General features: G+C 40.4%; 2 protein-coding genes across 4 annotated transcripts in view; one reads left to right on the top strand and one right to left on the bottom strand.

The window, feature by feature from the left end:
- The window catches only part of arhgef6 (Rac/Cdc42 guanine nucleotide exchange factor (GEF) 6), a 38,254-nt gene extending 30,198 nt beyond the window's left edge, over window positions 1-8,056 (top strand). For all 3 annotated transcript variants that reach the window (XM_061247691.1, XM_061247690.1, XM_061247692.1), the window contains 5 exons: window positions 1,164-1,257; window positions 1,541-1,627; window positions 4,239-4,338; window positions 4,743-4,797; window positions 5,206-8,056. In XM_061247691.1, coding sequence (XP_061103675.1) covers window positions 1,164-1,257; window positions 1,541-1,627; window positions 4,239-4,338; window positions 4,743-4,797; window positions 5,206-5,328 — 459 coding nt within the window. In that variant the 3' untranslated portion in view covers window positions 5,329-8,056. The remainder of the gene's footprint in view (window positions 1-1,163; window positions 1,258-1,540; window positions 1,628-4,238; window positions 4,339-4,742; window positions 4,798-5,205) is intronic.
- Window positions 8,057-12,462: 4,406 nt separating this feature from the next.
- On the bottom strand, window positions 12,463-15,416 carry LOC133133996 (CD40 ligand-like). The gene is made up of 5 exons (XM_061250344.1): window positions 15,173-15,416; window positions 14,340-14,471; window positions 14,092-14,113; window positions 13,877-13,972; window positions 12,463-13,760 (listed from the first exon to the last, which is right to left on the bottom strand). The coding sequence occupies exons 1-5, from the start codon at window positions 15,353-15,355 to the stop codon at window positions 13,390-13,392; spliced, it is 804 nt and encodes a 267-aa protein (XP_061106328.1). The 5' UTR covers window positions 15,356-15,416; the 3' UTR covers window positions 12,463-13,389.
- Window positions 15,417-20,105: the final 4,689 nt, after the last annotated feature.

The raw sequence follows: 20,105 nt of genomic DNA, 5'->3' as shown, positions 1-20,105 counted from the left end.
TTACAGAACTGTAAAATGCAGCAATATCTTAAATATTGTGAAGTGCTGTAAAAAATATATATATATTTTTTTAAACAAATTCAAATGTCTTCCATTTCCATACGGACAGGGTAAAGGAAGCCAGCTTAATTGCATCACATACAGAATGCTGACAGTCTGCCATTTCATCTGGGCTAACCGACACTAGGATAGCATTTACAGGAAGTTGACAATTCATTATAAATTACTGCAGAGTGGACAAGGGCATATCAAGTATTGACATTTTATTCTTCAGTGGGTTCCAGTTCAGATTAAGGATGAGATCTTTCAGAAGCAACATTGGGGGCAGGGTCATGGTGTATCCAGTTATTAGATGGCGTTTTGCAGTTCATATTTGTGCGTGTGTGTGAGACATATGGCTTGCACAGGGCTTGCCTGTTTCCTGTGTAATTGTCATTCCTCTTCAGTTACCCCAGCCCTTGTCTTGCATGAGAAGCTGCCCGTTAGATGCATATTCCTAATATTAGTTTGTTCATTTTGAAAAGGCGTGTCTATTAACTGCACTGGTTAAAGTCGCAGTTCCTTTCCAGCTTAATTGAAATGATCTTCCCCTCCATGTCCGAGTAAAATTACTGCATCAGCATTTAGAAAAGGTCTTGTTGAAATGTATTGACAGGAAGAGTGTCGTCATACAGTCTCCCTGTCAGGCTTACAGTCATGCTTGCTTTGGCCAGGAGCAAATCAAAGCTTTACCTACCTGCAAGCCCCCAAATACCTGGCGCTTATGGTTTTGTGCTCGTCTGTGGATAGTGGGTAAAGCTCTGGTTTCGTTCTGACCAATTTGACCGCTTTAGCCTTTTTTTGTGGCAAAAAGGGGACTGTTTCCCTCAGTACGCTTGTGAAGTTGGACTTGGAATTAGTTCCATTGTTCAACTTTTTCCTCGGCATCATTTCAGTAAACGCAAAAAGAAATAAGTAAAAAAATACCTGTGACGGTGCCTTTTGGAGAATCACTGGGGAGTGTGTGGGAAGAAAATTTAGCAGAAGAGGCCTCCGATGCTGAGTTTCCTGTACTGAAGCTGAACTAGTCCTTGTTGTGTTTTTTAGGGTACTATAGAAACTGCATGTCACCACCATTCTCCCTGCCCCCACACACCTCCAACCGCAATGTGTGCCTTTTACAGGACTGCAGCAAAAGCCCTCGTCCAATCACAAAGTTCCTCCAGAAGAGAAAAACCGAAAGAAAACCATCAGATGACGAGTTCCTTCAGAGGAAAAGTGAGTCAAAAGTAATCCCCAGCCCTTTTTTGGGTAAAACGCTGTCAAGCCCATTAAAAGAAAAGGAATGCCCATGAAGGTGTTTGTTATTACACATTCAGTTTTTGTTTTGCTATTATGGTTTCCAAGAACCCTGGTTGCGCTCAATCAAGAGGTGTGGAATGGCCTTTAGGTTACAAAACCATTTGTATTATCATTGAAATGACACCTCTTGGGAAATAAATATAAATTGGTTGAACTGAGCAATTTTGTGAGAAAGTGAATTCAGACTGTGTGTGTGCAGGCACAGCTGCTCTGGAGGAGGACGCCCAGATCTTGAAGGTCATTGAGGCCTACTGCACGGGGGCCAGCTTCCACCAGACCACCACCGGTGAGTTCTTCAGTAGATGGTCTCTCCTATGGCTTTAAGCTAATGCCTATGGAGGTGGACAAAATAATACTGTATACAGTGACTTCAGAAAGTATTCAGACCCCTTCACTTTTTGCACACACTATTGTGTTGTAGTTTTAATTTTAAATTGATAAAATGTCAATGTTTGCCCATTAATCTGCACTCAATCCATAATGACAAAGTAAAAACATGTTTTTGGAAATCTTTTATTAATTTATTAAAAACTGAAATCTCTCATTTACATAAGTATTCAGACCCTGGTGTCCAGAACACTGATTTGAGTCCACCTGTGGCAAATTTAATTGATTGGACATAGTTTAGAAAGGCATACACCTGTGTATATAAGGTCCCACACTTCACACTGCATGTCAGGACAAAAACCAAGCCATGCAGTCCAAGGAACTCTGTAGACCACCACTATATAATTCTGGCAAGGCATAGATTAGGGCTAGGGCATAAAACTATTTGTAAAGCTTTGAGTGTTCTCAGGAGTGCATAGTAGCCTCAATAACTAATTGGAAGAAGTTTGGAACCACCAGGACTCTAGAGTTGATTGTCAGGAAGGTGAACCCAATGGTCATTCTAACAGAGCTTTGGAAGTCCTCTGCAGTGATGGGAGAACCTGCCGGAAGGATGACCATCTCAGCAGTACTCTTTCAATCGGTGCTTTATGGTAGAGTGGCTAGACGGAATCCACTCTTGAGCAAAAGGCATATGGCAGCCCGCTTGCAGTTTTAAAGGTCTCTGAGAGCATTTCTTGGTCTGATGAGACAAAAACTGATCTCTTTGGGCAGAACTCTTATGCCTGGAGAACACCTGGCACTGCCCATCACCTGGTTAATACCATCATGCTATGGGGGTGCTTCTCAGCAGCAGGAACAGGTCAGGGACTGGTCTGAATTGAGGGAAGGATGAATGCAAATAAATACAGAGAGGTCCTTGAAGAAAACCTGCTCTAGAGTGCACACAACCCCATACTGTTCACCTCTAAGCACTAGGTAAGACTAAAGACTTACCCAAGAAGACTCAAAGCTGTAATTGCTGCCGAAGGGGCTTCTACAAAGTTTTCACTTTGCCATTATGGGTTATTGAGTGTAGATTGATGGGCAAAAATGGCAATTTCATCCATTTAAAATTAAATGAAGTGTGCAAAAAGTGGTCTGAACTTTCTGAAGTTACTGTATATCGCAAAATACTGACGTGTGAGCATAACACACGCGTTGCTTTTAAAGAATATCTACAAATATGTTGTGGGGGTTCTGTTTGAATATACAGTACTGTGCAAAAGTCTTAGGCACCTGTATAACATTCTGTACAGATAAGATTCAAAATAATTCAATGAAAGATCCTAAATGAACGTACTATACATTTTACATTACATTTTAGTAATTTGGCAGAATAGTTAAAAACTGAATCAAATCAATATTTTTTTGTGACCGCCCTTCGGTGTTAAAACTGCATCACTTCTCTAAGATAGCCAATGCTGTCCTGCAGTTCTATAAGACAATCAGCAGGGAGGTTGTTCCAAGCATGTTGGAGAACTTGCCACAGTTCTTCTGCAGACTTTGGCTGGCTCCTTGCTTCTGATCTCAGACAGCCTTGATCAAGTTCTTTATGTAAAAAGTAGTCAGTTGCTTACAGTGCTATGTTACTTTTTAAAATGAAATACAAAAATATCTCTAAAATTAAATCTTTTGGAAAATGAATACTTGGAAATCTCAAATGTGTTCTTTTATACTAACACACACAAAAAAAAGAAACATATATATATATATATATATATATAATAAAGTGCACAGTACTGTATATATGACCATTTTCCTTTGGGGTTTGCGCATGTATGTATGTTTGAGTTGAGCAGATCGCATCTCTAAGGCTGAGTTGATGCGCTCATGAAATGCAGCCCACACTCCGTTCGCACTCTGAAACTAACGTGTCAGCACGATAGTGGCGAGAATGTCAACCGGAAGCCTCGTTGTAGAGAAAAAAAATACTCCTTTATTGTCCCCAGTACCTCTTCAGCATGTTGCACAACAAAACCAAAGCATCACGCATACATACACGTAATGTTCATCTCATCTAAAAGCATGTCTGCTGTAAATATATTCTAATATAAGTTAAAAGTTAAATTTAAATGCTAATGAAAGTCTAATAAGGGTCTGAAATACTGCAACTCAGCAGTTGGAATCGTATTCATATTGAGTGCATATTTAATGATGAAGAAATATGCTTTTGTTGTGGTAGAACATGTAGGGGGAAGAATGAGTTAATGTTGGAGGAAGAGCAGAAGACTTTTTGTGGTTCTGAAAGGGGAAAGCCAGTTGAGGTGATACGGTGTGTGTGTGTGTGTGTGTGTGTGTGTGTGTGTGTGTGTGTGTGTGTGTGTGTGTGTGTGTGTGTGTGTGTGTGTGTGTGTGTGTGTGTGTGTGTGTGTGTGTGTGTGTGTGTGTGTGTGTGTGTGGGGAGGCCCACGCTCTCGCTCAGTTCAGTGTGTGAAAGGGGAAAGCCAGTTCAGGTGATACGGGCAGTGTGCGTGTGTCAGTGGAGGCCCACGCACTCACTCAGTTCAGTGTGTCCTGTTTGTCCTCAGCGGTGCGGAAGGAGTGTGTCCCGCAGGTGCTCCTGCCCGAGGAGGAGAAGATCATCGTGGAGGAACTGAGGAGCAATGGACAGACTATAATCGAGGAGAAGTATGCTAGACAACAAATTAATGTCATGACACACACCCATTTGCATGTCAAATTAGCATCTTAGCATGGGCAAACTGCTTGCGAAGCTCCTTACCTGTTCACCTTTTTAGCCGTGTGCCCCTGTAGTAGCCTCTTTATTTGGAAGCTTTTTTGTTTGCGCTCATAAGTATTGCAACTTAATCCAGTTGCTAACAAGGCAGGCAAGTTAGCTTGCTAGAGAAGCTAGCAGTACTAAATCGCTAATTGAGTAGCTACATGACTATGACTACTTTCTGGGTTTTTTTTTCCTCACATGTATTTGTGTGTAAATTAAAATGATTTATTATCCTCATAAATCAATACTGCGAATTGGTTTGGTGTAAAATTGTGGGGAAGCATGTCTTTAAACAAAATGTCCCCCACAGGAGCCTGGTGGATGCAGTTTACGCTTTAAAGGATGAGGTCCACGAATTAAAAAAGGTATGCCCGCATGTGGATATATATTCAAGAGAAAGCGTATCGTATTTAAACCATATTAGTAGCGATAGAGATAGCTGTTAGTGTTTCATTTGTTTATGAAATTCCCTTATTTGGAGCAGCTTGCATCGTTTGTACAGCATTTTGTATATCCATTACAGCTAGATATTTCCTAAAGCTTTGAAATTCCCTTTGCCCTGGCTACTACAGCAGTGTTCTTGAGTCGAACCTGCCGTCTTCAGGTTTGTGAGTTGCGTTACTATAGCATGGCTACACACGGCAAATCTGGGTCATAATTCAGGTGTCGTCTTTGATGCTTGTTGGTGAGTGGTCCGCTGTGGCAGAAGGAGGTAGGAGGAGACGGTGACTTCACTGCCTGAGGCATGTCTGCTCTCTGCTCTCTGCCCTCAGGAGAATAAGAGAATGAAGCAGTGTCTCGAGGATGAGCAGAAATCACGCAAGGAGCTGGAGCGAATGGTCAGGAAGCTGGCCAAACACAAGAACGATTGCGCATGGGAAGATGGCAACTTCTAAGCGTTGTGTGCGTGTATGAATGTATGTGCGTACGTGTGGGCAGGTGTCTGTATGTGTAAGTGTTGATGTACAGTTGTACACACATGAATGTGTGAGCGTGCTTGCTTATCTTTGGTGCGTTTGCTGGATTGCTGAAAGCTGCTGGCAGTTTCCACAAAGTAGTAACCCCCCCCCCCCCCCTTCCCAGCCCTGTAAGGACATTTTCCATGAAAAAAATCCAAGATGGGGTCTTCACTGATCTTTCAGATGCTTTTGCACACGTGCAGAGAGCAGAATTGAACCAGAATTGAAAAGGTTTCAGGACTGGTGAACGACACCTGCTGTTTGAGGAGCTGTGGGACGGGATTAGACGTGAATGTTTGTGGAATACCCAGGTTTGGGCCCCAGCTCTGGGCCCTCATGTGTTCTCCTGTCCACAGTCCTGATGTTTGCTTTTGAGGGGCTGTTTCTGAAGACGCGTGAAAATTAGGCAAAAAACGACAACTGAATAACCCGAATTTTAGAGCTGTTCTTGTACTCTGAACACTGTGAACTGAAAAAAAGAGACTGCTTTGATTATTAAAAATATGAGGAGAAAAAAATCTTCAAGTTGCTTCTACCCCTGGAAACTGTGGACGACTTCAAGGGTTTGCTGTAGTGAACTTGAAGAGGAAAAAAAGGCAAAATAAACTGATAAATTCACTTTTGCATGCACATATTTTAATAGGAGGCCGATACTTTCGGCCTAAGCCATGTGGTTTTTTCCTGTACAGTCTGTTATTTTGGGAGTACATGGATGGGTTTCTTATTGTTGGCATCCCCACATAAAGGATGCCGTAAAGGAAACGATGGCTTGTTTTGGCTGCCTAAGAACTGCCTTTGATGGATCTGTGGCCATCGTGAAGGTTTCTTGTGGGGATGAGTGCGCTGAAGGGGCTTTTAAAGTTGCACCTTCAGCTATTGTGTACTGTCAAAGCTTTAATATTAACCTCTATTCTCTCAACAGTATATCCTACCATTTGCATGTGTACGTACAGTATTCCTTGCTTGTGCCACATATTCTATGAAATATTTTCTTCCACTTGTAGGTCACAATTTTATGAGTTGCTGTCAGTGCTATTTGTAGTTCAAACAGAAATGATTTATTACATATATGTGGCATATGTATTTATGTTGTGCGTGTATGTATATAAATATATATGGCAAATGCATACTTTCTTATGCAAACAAGTTTTCATAGCTTCCCTATATATACTCTGAGATAGAAAAGAATACCAAGGTATGGCTTATTTATTTTTCATTAAAGTATTGAAATGCTGTATGTTTGGTACTATAAGAAGCCCACTATTAGAGGACACCTGAGTCTCCCGGGCTTCTGCCTTAAGCGAGCGTTCTTTGTTCAGATGTTTCAGTTATCGCGTCAGCCATTTTGTCCCCCTAGCTGTCAGGCTTCCAGCCAGGTGCATGCCTCCTGTGTGATGGAGTAGAATGTCAGATAAAGTGCCTCCCTTTTGTTTGAGTTCATACAAGACCTACAAGACAACAGGCAGGAAACGGTGGCAGCATGTATAGGAAACGGCTCAGTCGGCAAGCTCTTACACTAGCGGTGTCATTAAAGCACTTTGTTCTAAGATAACAGGTTTTTATTGGAATTTCAGAGCCTATTAAGTGGAGTTGAACTTAACTGGGTGGAGTGATGGTGGGATGATTGTGGATGTCGGTGCAGAAAGCCTGGCTGCTGATGGACTAGAGGACAGACATAAATAAATAAATAAAACAGGTTTACGTGGTTTTCATAGGCAATCAAGTTACCAACACTGTGAAACGTTTTCAACATGTTGTCTCAGCCTGCTGCAGAGCATCACAAACAAAAGCTGTAATGGTAGCAGTTCAATGCAATAAGTCACTTTTTAAAACTTACAATAATTTTTTTTTTTTTTTTCAAAAAAAATTTAGGAGTTAGGGGGCCTTTGTTTTGTCGCGTGATGGGCGATCATTTTGGGTAACAAACTTTGGTGTCGACAATGGAGGTCTTGGCAGTATGGCGTACCACTGTGAGCTAACTTAACAAAGCTGCAATCGACTCAGTGAATTATACGACGAGTTGTCGTGCTGTGACGCTGAGCTGTGAGGTCGACTGATCACCTAAAACGTGATTCGGCCCCAATAAGAAAAGCAATTCTGGATGTGTCATTACTGTCTTCACATTTCCTTGCTCTGTCCTCAGATGTCACTGGAGTCTTAAGCTAAGCTCTGCAAGCTGCCATCTGTATAAGCATACTTCAGATAGCCTTTAGAACATCATATATATTGTGATAGTTTGCTGTGTGGCAAATGGATAAATGTATTTCATTAATCTGCCTTTATTTTCTATTTATTATTTAAATGGTCCTAGTATCTCAGTGGCCATGGTTACATTTTTTTATGGATTTATTGGATGGCTTTGAATGTCGGATGCCCATAGGAATGCCTTTTCTAGCCTAGCAGTACTGAACGGGGCACGGGTGGGTGGTGGGAAAGGAGATATGAACAGTAGGCCCTAAAATCATGGACTCAGCGGATCAGAAACATGCTTACGCCTGGGGTCCGTTCCACGTGTGTGGTTTGCTAATCATTCTATGCAATTAGCTTCATTGTTCTTGCGTGTTTTTGTTTTTTGTTTTTGTTTTTTTCTAACATCTCCATGTACTGTTTTGCCTAATGTAATTAAGGTATGTCTTTTAATAAAATAAAAAAAGTACCTTTGAAATTTGTTTGATCTTAATTTGCGAGTCACCAGCCTGGGTATGCATACAAGCATTTAACAATAATCAGCCTGAAGAGTTTTCCTTTGAGAAAAGGGGCCGCAGTTGGTCTCCTTGCGTTCAATGAGAGTCATGCAAGAACATTCTTGCTTAAATAATCTCTAGAAAAAGTACCGATGAGGATCTGCTGTATTTTAAGGCACTTTACCACAAGCATTATGTCGAAATAAAAGGTTTCTCCCTCTGTATTCTGTACCCTGCATTCTAGATGCTTAAGCACTGTTAATAATGTTAGTTACTGTCGTGAGAATTGTGATTTAGGCATGTGGCCTTTGTGGTCGCATCACCAAGTAACGTTTTTTCTTTTCTTTGCATGCTGATTCATGGGGAAAATAAATGTAAATTAGCAGGTAGTGACATTTAGCAAAAGCTTTATGCTTCAGCAACTACCACGAATGTGAGTGAGGAACATATCCTTTATGTGCACCTGGCTCTGAGATGGGCAAGCAGTGTGGTGATGTGGTAAAGTCACTGTTTCCTGTGTGGGAGGGTGGAGTTGTGTTCCATGCCCTGGCTGGGATCTACAGAATGTGATTGTTACATTTTTCCTCACCTAAAAAACACTCAAGCAAACATTAAAACTGGGCCTACATGTCTCTGTAAGGTCATTTAACACCTTTTTATTTGCAACCCAGTATGCAGCTTTGCATCACTTAAAGGTACATTAGGTAAGATTTTTTTGTTAAAACATTGTTACAAGACCATTGTAGATCCCTTCCTATCATTGAAAAAGGCTCACTGACATATTGACTCACCCCCTGCCTGTGTTTATAGTTCTTAAATTCGGGTTTCAAAGTATTCAGTTGATGGGCCATCGCTCTGTCCCAAAACATTGTACAGCTATACTATACTTAAAGCTTGTTGGTTGAAAATTGGTTCTAACTGCCGCAGCCAATGGCGTGGGGGCTTATTCTGATATAGCTGCCCAATTTGCACTCCAGACAAGCAATCACTGAAATTATGTATACTATTGCTTATTCTGATAGCAAAGACTACATATCTAGTTATAAAACAATACTCGCTATCGGTAGCAACAAGCAAATTAGCTTGACAAATTTACAACTATCCACCTGAGGCAATACGAACATAGTAGCAGAGGCGTTGTGCCTCGGGTGGATATTTGTAAATTTGCTAACTAGTAATAGCTCATTTGCTTGTTACTGATGGTGAGCTGGTATTGTTTTCTAACTAGATAAGCAATACAGTTGCATTGTTTGTGGTAGACTATCCTATCTTAGTTATACAGCCAGCTAGTTACATAGCCAAATTTCTGACTAGAACACTACAAAAAGACGGCAGGCTCTGTCACATTTGACACTGTCAGCTTTCCAAAACAGTGTTGTGGTTTGAGGTTGTTTGTTGCTGCGATTCCTCTCTTGACTGTTATGTTGCTTGCACGGAATTTCAGATGTGTATCTTAAAATCCTAAGAATGTTCTGGTTAAGTATCATATTCAGACATACCCAGCAATAATTGATGGTTATGCTGGACCACAGTGATTTCTGTTTAATGATAAGCATTGATGTACAATTGGTTGATGTTTGCAACTCCACATAGCAGTGTTCCAGTCAGAATTTTATGTTTATCTCATCTCATGTTTTGTAATTATTTCAGCTGGAAATGATAAATGGAATCATTTTGAACAAAAATACGTATTATTCAAGAAAGTGGATGTTGAATAGCCCTTGTCTTGAGAGAAAGTGAAGGAAATGTAGGGCATTTGTCAGGTATTTTATGTTGAGTGTGTGGGCGCTCAGGTGGTGTCCCCAGCAGGGTCTGCCTGCATTTTGCAGTCGTCTAGTGCATTAGCTGTGGCTGGCATGCAAGCACATAGTGAAAATAAGCGCTCTCATTTTTGGAGATTTAGCATGTGCTACCCTCCCAAAAACACGGGTCAATGGGACTTGCTGTTGTGATTCAGCATTTCACACAGGGGCAAGAGGGATTGCGTGTATGTATTTGTGTGGGAATATCAGTGCAGTTGGTGAATACATTTATCTTCACAACATTATTAGTTTTAAATAATTCTATTATTTAAACTTCCTACAGAGCCATTCAGGAATCTCCTGATTCTGTGAAAGCGATTTCCCTAGTGTTGAGTCACCTCTTTATGTCTTTGTCACCTTATGTTATGTCTTTTCCGATCTACTGAAAACAAGCAGAAGGTATCAATAATAATGTAATAGCTGTGAGATTTAAGGATAAGCATAGAGATAGCATGTTTGAGAATGCTTGAGAAAAATGTAATTACTCGTTTGTTTAGGTATATGATTCACACCTGAACAAAGTACATTTAGTAAAGGTATTGCATTGAAAAGTGAATACTAAAACAATCATTCCTATGAACAAAAATCTTTTTTTTTGTTCACTCACACACTTTCACACTATCTTGTCATCTGTTATTTCCTTGTGTGGAATGCAGTTTCTTAGAGCACACAAATCTGACTTGTTTCTCAGAAGTTCAGTTTGGTAAGGTCTTTTATGAATTTCAAAGAAAGTACACTCACTGAGCACTGTATTAGGATACTACACTAATACTAAGTAGAGCCTCCCTTTCCTTTCAAAACCTCAATTCTTCGTGGCATGGATTCCACAAGAAATTCTGTTCCATGTTGATTGTATCATGCAATTTCTGCAGATTTGTCAGCTGCTCATTCATGCTGCGGATCTCCCGTTCTCCCACATCCCAAAGGTGTTCTATTGGATTCAGATTCGGTGATTGGGCCACTGAAAACACTAAACTCATTGTCATGTTCATGAAATCAGTTTAAGATGGCAAGTGCATTATCATGCTGGAAATGGGTGCGTTGTGGCACATGAAGGAATGCACATGGACAATACTGAAATAGGCTGTGGCATTCAAGTGATAATTGATTGGTATTAATGAGCCCAAAGTTTGCCAAGAAAACTCCATTACACCACCGCCACCAAGCTGGACTGTTGAGACAAGGCCGGTTGGTTCCATGAATTCATGCTGTTGGCGCCAAATTCTGACCGTACCATCTGTATGCCTCAGCAGAAATCCAGATTTATCAGACCAGGCTATGTTCTTCCAGTCTTCAACGGTGCAGAAGTGGAACCCAATGTGGTTTTCTGTTGGTTCAACATGTTAAGCATTCTGAAATGTTTTTCTGCTCACCACAATTGTAAATAGTGGTTATCTGTGTCAGCTTGAACCAGTTTGGCCATTCTCGGTTGACCTATCTGTCATTTTTCAGTGCTGTCTGGTTGCCTAAGTTGACTGTCCGTGTGCTTTTTCTTAAGGATTTTACTTTGCTCAAGCTTAAGGTTCTGCATGTGGGACTGAGGGATTCTGATCTGAATCATCGATTCATGACCAAACGGCTTGGCAGACTCGGTGAGTTTGCTGTACAGACCATCAGATTGCCTATGGTCTGGCACAGTCAATACTTGCTGACAATTACCAGCATAGGAACTGCTGAGGGCTCTTCCTGAATACTGCACTACACAAAATTTCTGTGCAAAATGATAAATAAATAGTTATGCCAAATTTTCAGTGTATGCCATTTTGTTGGCTTGCATCAGTGAGGCAACACCTTCAAATAGTTCTGCAGAGCTGAATACTATTTCTTTCATTGTGTATTATTGTATGTGAACATGGATAAAATAATAAATCCATAAAATATTAAACATTGCAGAAAACCATTAGGGTGAGAGAAAAATTCACCCTTTGTTGTTCTTTGTTTTGCAGTCATAGCATACTGTCTGTGGTTTAAATACTTCACTCACTGGTAAATATGGAATGGAACCAAACAAAAAACCACAATGCAATTGCCTTTTAAGATAGCCATCTTAACTGAAAATGACTACCGCATACATAGTGAAGACAGTTAATTATATTTTGTTATCCAGAACTCCAGAAACAGGGTTGGGCAGCCCTGTCTCAGCCAGATCAGTGATCTTCATTTCTGGTCCTGGAGAGCCGGTATACTGGTCTTTGTTTTTGCCTTAGCAGCTACCAGTTCAGACCCGAGGAAACCTGAGTTGCTGAGTAACAACAAAAGCCAGCACACACTGTGGCTGTCCTGGACCTGGATCGAAGCCCACTGCCCTAGATCCAGTGCCTGATGGAGACCTGTGCTACATGCACTGAGTCTGCCTGAAGCCTGAATGCTAGCTTTTACATTTATTTATTTAGTTTCACCATTGTGGATTTTACACAAAAGTTGATAATACTTTATACACATGTAACATGTGCATATACAGATGGATTTTATGGCAGTGGGTGGTCTTATTTTCTATAAAACAAAATTACACTGAATGAAGTTTTTATAAATAGGTCATGTATATTTATTTAAAACAGATGCAGTACTATACAAGGTACGTCATTTAATAGCTATGTGTCGTTTAAATACATTCATTCTTATGACAAGCAATTCATGTTTATAATAAATTATAAAAAGCAATATTTTGGGAAAAAAAAACAGGACCATAAATACATTTTTAAATAGTTAAAACTGATTTTACTGGAAAACAACCACCAGTAAGGAAATGGGTTGGCGGATCGAAAAGGCAAATAAAATGTGAATATTCCATTATCGAGGACTCATCAGCTATAGCATCTTAACAAATGACTCACTGTTTGTAGGGCCTTGCTTGTGTTCAGTTAACAAATGTATGAACCAATGAGCACTGATGATGGGTACTTTGTCCCTGTTTTTGCAATCCCAGGTCAGAAGCAGCAGAAATGAATCTTCCAACCCTAACTTCCCACACAGCCGTGCATGCTTGTCTAGAACACCCACCTGCAGTACAGTGAGTATTTTCCACACCTAAGTCAGCATACCTAGTCTAGCAAAGAAATATCTGCCTAGACTGATAGAGTGGGATGTCAGTGAAACCACTGCTGGTATAAATGCAAAGAGAAAATAAATGAAATGCACATAAATGCCCTTAACTTATGCCCTTATGCTTCCCCCATTTGATCAGTGCAGCATAAACATGAAATGTAGTGCAGTTACAAATAATACATTCAAATGAAAACAAAGAGGCGGTGATGTTCCATTGTTACTGTGCTCTTCATGGAGAGTGCATTCTCCCACTTTGTATAGAGATAATCTTTATCGCCACTGCTCTGGTTCACTTATTCTGAACTTGTCTGGTTCCAGTGGACTTCTGTGCATGTTCTAAGGGACCCTGTTCTCCCAGAGACAATTTATTGGTAGAAAGCATCAACGGTAATTTAATTTTTATTGCTTCTTCTCCATGCCTCTGTGGAGTCAGTGTATTGACCTCAAGCGAGCAAGAGCGCAGCCATTTAAGGGGTGTGCCGCAGCAGGAATAATCCAAAAGTGGTCGCAGTCACGTCAAAGTTCACCAGACTCAAGTCTGTCACATTGACATAGAGCTGCTGTCCTTCCTCCAGTCTGACGATTCCTCCTTGGAAGGAGGTGCAGAACTCCCCAGTCCTCATGCTACAGAATGATTTTAACAGGAGGCCTTTATCTGCCTCCTCCTGCAAGCGGTTGACAGTATGGGCAAGGGGGATTCGGGAATTGTGTTTGGAGAAGGTGACCCGGGAGTAGACAAAGTAATATCCAGGGATGCGTATTCTCAGTGTCGCTTGCTTGGTGAAGTAGTCCACATTCTTCATTATGGAGCGATCCCGGTTCCACTGCAAGGTTTTACCTGTAAGGGAATGGCATTTTTTCATTCATTCATTCATTCAAACAAAAATGTATGCCATCTTTTATCAGTCAAGTATAAGTATAAGTATAAGGCCTGGCCAGTCATTTAAGACTTACAATCTGTGCATGATAGTGGCAGGTCTGGCTGCTTAACTGACATCTGTGCCAGAGCTTCTGCGTCACTGGGAGTGCCAGATGCTGAGAGTCCCTCCACTGAAACAGAAAAGCAAACGGTCTAATTGGCACTTGGTTGCAACCATGAGGTTATACGTATATCCAATGGGCAGCAGTATGGATATATTATTGGGATAAGAAAACTAATGAAAACCTACCTTTTCCTTCAGGGTGTGATGCCTTGAAAGACAAGGAAAATAAACAATTCATTAATTTGCATGTCCTGACTTTCTTTTATACATCTAACAAAAACACAGTCCAAGTTTCCCATTACATTTTTGTTTCGTTTTCAAAAACTATTTCAAGAATAGTCTCAGTAGGATTCAGTGCCATAGTAACTACTGGGGGTGCTTCAAAAGGTAAATATTATAGTTTGAGCAAAAATAAAAAACGAAGAAGATCTCACCTCTGATACTACCCTTTTGAATTCCTCTTGGACCTTCTTGCAGTCCAGCATGGATCCACTGTCCATATTATTGTTACACTCCACTAGCCTTTTCAACACTATGAGGTCATTACGGAGTGTGGTGTCTTCACTCTGGGGATGCAAAGAAGTAATATGTGATCACACAATGACTTACTAAAATACAATGAATACCGTTTTTGAAAACAACTCCAAACCATGTGGCACTGCAGCATAAAAGCATTTTCATTGCGAAAGATTTATGCGTACTATTACCTCAACTAACGTTTTCTCAGAAAGCAAACACAACTCAATCAGATTATTGTGGGTTTCATGTCACACAACACTTTTACTTTGCTTGTTTTTTTTCTGCCAGCCCTCCATCATTGAGTTTGAGGTTTATTGTGCCTTTGTCAAAATGATCTGCAATACTGCAAAGCTACTGCATTGTCAAAATGAATGTAAAAAATTTAAAGAGTTTTTTAAACTCCAACCAAGTAGGTGTTATCACCTTTTTGATTGTGCCAAATTCTTCTGTTTACAGCAAGCCCTTACTCCAAATACTATCTATTTGTGTCCCTTGAGTATAGTCCATAACTACAAAACATTTAGCATGAATTATCCAACGGTTACTTTTCCATCTAAATCTTTATGAAGAATCGCTCAGGTCAGGTCAAGAAAGAAGCCAATGTCTTACCACAATAAGAGGCAATCATCTTAGCAATCTACCACTCTCCAGCCTACTATTTTTACTGTGATGCCAGGTACACAACGCTGTTCTACTGCAGGGCAAGAAAGACGATGAGTCCTTCATGCAATGGTATGCATTTACTTACGCTTGCTGGACCTATCCTCTGGAACAGGTAGAGAAACAGCGCGACAGTGACCACTGTGTGGACCACATACACTGCTGAGAGGACCCTGGTGTATGTCTTGGTCCGGTTCCGCGTGGAGCTTTGGCTTCCAGGCCGTGGAGGCACCGGCGGTGGAGGAAGGCTAGCGCTGCAGGTGTTTATCATGATACCTGACTGATGATGCCAAACGGATGGAGACCGAGAGATAGAGAGATGCGGCTGCTAGAGCACCCCATGCAGTTCTGAGGAGCTTCTCTCGTACGCACAGGTCTTAGTAGTTACTGACTTCCTGGCTCCCATGAGCTTGGGGGGTGTGCCTTGCTGCGTGACCTCACTTGGGGTTCCTCGCTGTGCATACATCTTTTCCTTCAGCTTTTCCACTCCGCACTATTAGAGGCAAAAAGATAGCACATTTTTTCCAAGGAACCCAGGGACCAGTACAATGAGCTAGAGCATATCACAATGCATGTTGCAGGCTAATGAGTAAGCTAATTCATGTGACAATAAAATCATACCACAGTCCAATGGTATACCTGTACACTTCATACATTCTGATTGTGTACAACATTTCAGTAACCTAAAAACTTGGAAACTGAACTTGCTTTTACATTAAATGCCCACTGAGATCTGTCGGGATCTCAATACCAATCAATAACAATTAGTGGTCCTGAGAAAGGTGAATAAAGCAAGCAAGCTCCATTGATTGTATAATAGTGGAGAAAAGACTTAGTTTGGCTTCATGAAGTCATACTTTGATCTTGCAGTTTATGAAAGTATGTTTAAGCCTCTCTACACTCAATCAACATTATGCCACCTGCAACACAATCTTTAACAGGTTCTCAAAAGAAAGGTTTTTTTTTTTTCATTTTCAAGGATAAGCCCACATAGCTTATCCTTGACAACATGGAAAGTTCTTATTAAATATGAGGCTGACTAGACTACGGCAGTGGTCTGCATATGTGTTGTGAAAATGAATGGAGCCCATAAGCTCAGAGCACCGTCACCCTGCGGCCCTGTGTGATTCCTCCCTCCCTACCCAGCCCAATCTCTGCTTTGACCTTCACTGCTTCTGTTGATGAAGCATTACCTGAAAGCTCATACAAAGCCATGGAAATGGTTTTCTGCAAATAAAAATGAATCAAAGTGACAACAGGAATTATTTTATTCAAAAATGTATCATTAGTATTATAGGCAACTCGCAAATGCTTGTTTTCCTTTGCATGTTCTTCTTTGAGAAACTACACAGACCATATATTTATGGACTTTACATGACTTTTAGTTTGAGGGTGCAATGCACCTACTTATCTACTTAATGCAGCTGCATGCGCTCTGTGGCAAATCTGACCTCATTCTCTCCCACACTCTACTGTACACACAGACAGAGAGGGTCTGCCAGCCAGTTTACCACAACTCACAGAACAAGACCACAGGCGGTCTTTACATACCATATTGCTCAGGATGATTCAGACAGATCATTTTTCACACCCCTCCCATTAATTCAACAGATTTGCTGAAGCCATTTGTGTTGTATTAATTTTTTGGAGGATGCAATGGTACTCTGCAACATAGGCACTGACACATACGACACTCTAGTCACAATAGTCACTTCCCCAACAGTGATAATTTCTTCCCTGGTGAGAGTGTTTGAATTTTCAGTTCAACAGGTAGGTTCCTATACATTAGGATAAATATTTTGGAGGACTTCTGTATGGGCAGAAATTGCGTTGTAGATGTCTTATTAAACTTTTTTATTTTGTTTACATTGGTCTATGAATTGTAACCAAAACATGGCAGCCACAATATGCTCCAGCTGCGTTTAGAAGCCCATATATTGATTCCTGTGCACATTCTTATTAAATGATGTTGAGGGTCATTTTGGGTCAATAGTGTGTTATGGCCACCTTTATGAAAAGCAAAAAATACATTACTCAAAATGGTTACCTCAAGTTGGTTACTTCAAATTTGAATATTTATTGGAAAGGGAATATGTTTAATAAACTGTTTGTATACATTTGTGTTTGTTCCTGGTGAATATAAAGATAAGATAAAACATTTTTTGAAACTGTTTTAGGATTATTTGTCAATAAATGTTTTACACTGTGATGGTCAAATTGACCAGTGACATAATGGATCTAACAATTTCTCAACATAATGTTCAGGCAAGTTCAAATGATGCACAATAAATCCTAGAAAGGCAAAAGTGTAAAAATGGAGCCATGGAAAATGACTAGTGACAGATTAAAACATGTTCAATCATGATTAAAATGTGCTGAAGGTTGAGTTTCCATTTTCACTTGAGAGTTTAATTTCCCATTCACAGTTGAACTATGAGCATTGTTTACCACAAGAAGGATGTTGTAAGCATGACTGGCCAGTCACAGTAATACATTCAATGAATGTGTGAAAAATGAGTCACTTCCTGTTGAGCTCTGTGCTCTGGGTCTCCGGTTTGGTTCTGTTTGTTTTAACGGAAAAGGGTGGTGGAAGTAGACTGAGCGAGGATCCACCTATTTAGTTCTCCTGCTGTGTGTTCCACGCTACGAAAATGTATTGGTCACACTGCAGACATGCAGCATGGAAAGTTTCCTCTTTTGACCGTGTTTGTAATGGTGTGTTTACCACTTTTCCAATGAGTGAATCATGCCTCGGACACAGCCATTGGGTTCAAACATGCATCTCTGCGATTATGTGAAACTTAGGAACAGTAACTAAAAGTGGACTGGAAAATGGCGCATGGATGTCATGGTTTATCGTTGGTAAATTGGTGTTGTCAGAAGAAATCCTTTTTACATTTCCCTCATTGAATTTCCTAATATTTGTGTGTGATCAGTTTTGGTTCAATGAGCCCATGTGTGGGTATTGTTATTATTCAGCAGGTAGTAAAATGACACTGTGTCCCCATTCTGGGCAGCTTCCCATGCTGTCTCCAACCAAGCATAGGAAATTATGAAGTATCTCCAGATACAGTTTCCTTGCAACCTGGGTTTCTTTTTACCATTAATCTCTCTTTCTGGAGTCTGTCTGCAATTCAGTGAAAGTGATCTATCTCTGTCTTACTCTGTATGCCTGTTAATTTAAATTTAATTTAACATTTTTGACAGGTCAAATTTTTTAGCAGGACAACTACTGTCATATTGCCAAAGCAACACGTATAATCCTATGCTGAATGTGTAGAAACAGATAACGAGTATAAACACTCACAGCAAACATATTGAAATAAATACATTGACACAGTAAAAAAAAGAAAAATATATTAAGGAGTGAAGAACATAAAAATCATATTAAATTATAATCTTTATTCAACAAATATGTGTAGTATAGGTTAAAAAATAGAGGGTTTTTTTAAATAGGTAAACAAAATGGCAATTCTAAATAAATTAACTTTAAATCCAATATTATCAAATATGTACAGTGGGCCCCAGAATTATTGTCACCCTTGATAAAAATGTAAAACTAAGAAATAATAGTTATTTTCCAACATACGGTAGTAAAGTGTGCTTTATTAAGGATTCAAGGGAGTCAACCTAAGTCTTACATGATTATTTCCCCAAAAAACAGGTTTCACTCTCTTTGAATTTAATTGTGATCCGTTTTGGTTCAATGAGGCCATTATTCAGTCAGTTCCCCGTTCTGGGCAGCTTCCTGTGCCAACCAAGCATAGGAAATTGTGAAGCATCTCCTTGCAATCTCCTTGCATTTCCTTGCAATCTAAGTTTATTTTATTTTATTTTTTTTATCATTTCTCTCTCTTTATGGAGTCTGCAATTCAGTGAAAGTGAACTCTCTCTGTCTCACTGTGTATGTCACTCAATTAAAATTTCATTTCAATTTGCTTTATTAGCAGGTCAACTACTATATATATATTTTTTAATATATTTCGCAAAAAAACTGGTTTCACAATTATTGGCACCCTGGTTTAATAAATTATGCAAACACCCCTGTCAAAGATCACAACCATGAGTCTTTTCTAGTAATTTATGATAAGATTAGAGGGATTTTTGATGCAGAACTTTTCAGAATCATATATAACCTTTGGTTTGCACTTATGGATTCCCCTCAGTTCAGGTTTTGGATGGGATTTCATCTGGAGACTGTGAATTCCTCATGCAGGGATTCTGTAGGGTGTTATTTCCATGTGGTGTAATTCTGGTTGGTAATGGGGCCCCCCCACTTCACTACCACAAAGAGCAATCGGTTGAATTAGTCTTTCAAATAGTTCAATCAAAATTTTAATGGGTGGGTTTAAATTGTGAGAGCCTTCCTTCTGTGTTTTTTTGTTTGCACTGAACCTGTTCCATATGCACACCTCCCACATCTCTTACGTGTTTTCTAATGTATGATCACACTCTCCTGAATCCGATTGTGTCTCGCTACTGTTTTTCTCCTGTTCATGTGCCCAGCTTACCTGCTCCTGTGTACCTGCTCCTGTGTTCCTGGTTCATGTCCTGTCCTGTCCCCAGCCCTCTACCTCTTTGCCTAATCTGGCAAACATGGTACCAGTGGATTCAACAGCAGACCCAATCAAACCTGGAGGTGCACCACCATCAGGGCATTCATCTGGGGCAGCACAACACAGAGATCTGCTTGTTACAGCGGGTTGTCCATCTTCTCAGTCAGATGTCATCCATGACTGTATTGACTTGGCTCTCGTATCGCTGCCTCCCAGACCGACAGTTTTTGACCACACTGCTGTGGGACGTACTGCCGCATGCCAGATTCTGAAGCTCAGACAGGGCCAATGCAGTGTGTCAGATTTTTCTATCCAGTTTTGCACACTGGCAACCTCTTCCGGATGGAACTAGGAGACCCTATACGAATGTAGCATGTGTGATCTACCTCTGGATTTGGATGGATTAGTGGACCTGGCAATCTGCATTGACACTTGCCTACAAGATTGTGCTGACCGATGACCTCC

The sequence above is a fragment of the Conger conger genome, chromosome 7, assembly GCF_963514075.1.
Source record: "Conger conger chromosome 7, fConCon1.1, whole genome shotgun sequence".
Lineage (NCBI taxonomy): Eukaryota > Metazoa > Chordata > Actinopteri > Anguilliformes > Congridae > Conger > Conger conger.
The sequence above is the reverse complement of the archived record's forward strand: the minus strand, read 5'-3'. Positions and strand labels throughout refer to the sequence as shown.

Coding starts and splice junctions, on each gene's coding strand:
- LOC133133996 (XM_061250344.1), bottom strand. CDS start 15,355: ATGATAAACACCTGCAGCGCTAGCCTTCCTCCACCGCCGGTGCCTCCA. Junction 14,472..15,172: donor AGAGGATAGGTCCAGCAAGC/GTAAGTAAATGC, acceptor TTGCATCCCCAG/AGTGAAGACACCACACTCCG. Junction 14,114..14,339: donor TCAAAAGGGTAGTATCAGAG/GTGAGATCTTCT, acceptor TTGTCTTTCAAG/GCATCACACCCTGAAGGAAA.